The sequence below is a fragment of the Tupaia chinensis genome, unplaced genomic scaffold (genome assembly GCF_000334495.1).
Source record: "Tupaia chinensis unplaced genomic scaffold, TupChi_1.0 Scaffold000201_1, whole genome shotgun sequence".
Classification (NCBI taxonomy): Eukaryota; Metazoa; Chordata; class Mammalia; order Scandentia; family Tupaiidae; genus Tupaia; species Tupaia belangeri.
The window spans coordinates 3,238,996-3,241,529 of NW_006159676.1; the positions used below are offsets into that span (position 1 = coordinate 3,238,996).

Here is a 2,534-nt window from a genome sequence, read left to right on the forward strand (position 1 = left end):
ATGGGAGTGTGGGGGGGTCCTTGGGGCATGTCCAGAGCAGATCTTGCAGGAACCGCCGAGGATGCGCCGGCCGCGGTAACTTTGGGCCCCTGCGCATGCGAGAAGTCAATGGGGCTCCGAGTTTGGGGTTCGAGTCCTACTCTTTGCTGCGGGACGGCTTAACCTCCCCGTGCCTCGCTTTCCTTTGCTGCAGAATGAGATTGACATCGCTAACCTCCATTGTTACTACATGATGCACCTCTAAAGTGGGTGGGTCCCTAAGGTTTCTCCTTCGATCTCCCACCCGCTTTACCCATGCACCCTATTTACAGAGCAGACGATGGAAGCTCAGAGAGGGCAAGTCATTTGCCCTGGATTGCACAGCACTAGGGGGAAACCAGATGCCAGGCATGACTCTGAGACCGTGTTCGTCCTATTCGTTTGACGCCCTGGTTCATTGCGCTACGTGCAAACGAGATGAAACGGGCCGGTAGGAATTGCTTATGGTGTCTTCCGCACCCCTTTCCCTGAAAGATTGACGAGATCACCTCCTGGGTGCAGGTGAAGTACCTGAGGCTCGCCAGGGGGAAGCATGCCCCCCCAAGTCCCAGCAAGTGTGGCCTTCAATCCATTTGGTTGGACTCTGGAGTCCTAACTCGGAGCCCTAACTCAGACCCCAGAGAGAAAGGGCTGGAAACTGGCCCAGGATAATTGACACAAACCATAAATTAAAGTATGGAAAAGGAAAAAGCAGGTGAACCCTTAGGTCTTAGCGATAGTAGGAGGATCACTTGGTCAAGCAGAGTAGCAGGTGTTCAGTTACATTAAGTGGCTTCTCCCTGCAATAGCTTGGAGGTGCCCTCCAGCGAGGGCGGGGTCTGACTTTGGGGTCCTGGGAGATTACTCTAAAGGAAGCAGTTGCCACAGTGACCATTGAAGCTGCCATCTAAAGGTGGCAGGATTTCGTGGCCAGCAGGTGGGCGTGGTGGTTAAGGGTGCTGGATTCCCACATGACTGTCCGTGGTTCCTGTCCCAGATCTGGCAGCTTGCTTTCTCTCCTGCTCCTTCTCTCTCTCTCTCTCTCTGGTCAAATTTTAAAATAATAGTAACTGGGACCAGCAGTTAGCGTAACGACTATGTTGCCGGACTCCCACATAGTCGTCCGTGGTTCGAGTCCCGGACCTTGTGGCTCAAACTCACGCCAGGCACTTGTGCATGCATGCCCAAGATCCCGAGAGGAGAATGGAGGAGGAGGGATTGCTGAGTGGAGAGGAGAATGGAGGAGAAGGGATTGCTGTGTGGCCATCCCCCCTGGGGGGTGATTTCTCGCTTTCTGTCTCTCTGTCTGTGTCTGGCGAGCGCACGCACCCTATAGCAAAAACCTCTCCAAAAAAAATTAAATAAAATAATAACAACAGTAAATAAAATTAATAATAATAAAAAGATGGTAGAATTGGGGCCAGCAGATGGGGTAATGATTGTGTTGCTAGAGTCCCACGTCGCGACTGCAGTTCAAGTCCTGGACTCAGCGGCCTAAATCTCATGCCAGCAGGTGCGTGTGCGTGCGTGCCCAAGATCTCGAGAGGAGAATGGAGGAGAAGGGATTGCAGCATGGCCATCCCCCCTGGGGGGTGATTTCTCGCTTTCTGTCTCTCTGTCTCTCTCTGTCTTTCTGGCGAGCACACATGCCCTATAGCAAAAACCTCTCCAAGAAAAAAAAAGAAGAAAGAAAAAGAGAAAGCAAGCTAGCAGGTTTTCCAGCTCCAGCCCTTGTCTCTAGCCCTCCACGCTCTCTTCCTGCGTTGCTGGTGTCTGCTGGCTGCTGCTGCTTCCTGCTGGGCCAGCCTGAAACCTGGGAGTCATCCTGGAATCCCCTGCCCTCCCACAGCTGATTAGTCAGAAATTCCTCCTAAGTCACATTTGGAGGAGGCGGTCTGTTTGCACGGGGCCTGTGCACCCAGCCCGATAGACTCAACCAATGCAGTTGAATCCCAGTTACTAAGCTTCAGTTCATTGCAGGAGAGCAACGAGCCAATTCAGCTGGAACCAATTAAGTTGTCTCGCTATACCTCATTTCTCTTCTGTTTAAACGGGGACTTTTTTTTTTTTTTTTAGTATTTATTTACTTTTCATTTTATTTATTATCATTATTCTTCCATTTTGACCGGAGACGGACAGACAGAGAGAAAGGGAGAGTGAGAACGCAAGCGGCCAGGTTCGGGATTTGAACCATGGTTAGTCATGTGGGAGTCCAGCGTCTCAACTGTCATGCCACCTGCCAGCCCCTCATTTCTCTTTTGTTATGACTATTGCCCGATGAAGTTGCTGGCTGGAGTCCTTTGAAGGTGTTCTCAGGGGGCTGCCTGATTCTCAGATCATGAATAATGCTTGATTAAAATATTCTGAGGAGAATCAGCAGTTAGCATAATGGCTATGTCGCTGGACTCCCACGTAGTCGACCGCGGTTCGTGTCCCGGACCCGGTGGCTTAAAACTCACGCCGGGCGCATGTGCGTGCATGCCCAAGATCCTGAGAGGAGAATGGAGGAGAAGGGA

At 51.5% G+C, this 2,534-nt stretch overlaps 1 protein-coding gene across 1 annotated transcript in view; it reads left to right on the forward strand.

Annotated features, from left to right (window-relative positions):
- The first annotated feature begins 228 nt into the window (after positions 1 to 228).
- Positions 229 to 2,534, forward strand: part of HAUS8 (HAUS augmin like complex subunit 8) — a 16,850-nt gene continuing 14,544 nt past the window's right edge. Inside the window, exon 1 of the mRNA XM_014587302.2 lies at positions 229 to 469. Within this exon, the coding sequence (XP_014442788.1) occupies positions 381 to 469 (89 nt within the window). The 5' untranslated portion in view covers positions 229 to 380. The remainder of the gene's footprint in view (positions 470 to 2,534) is intronic.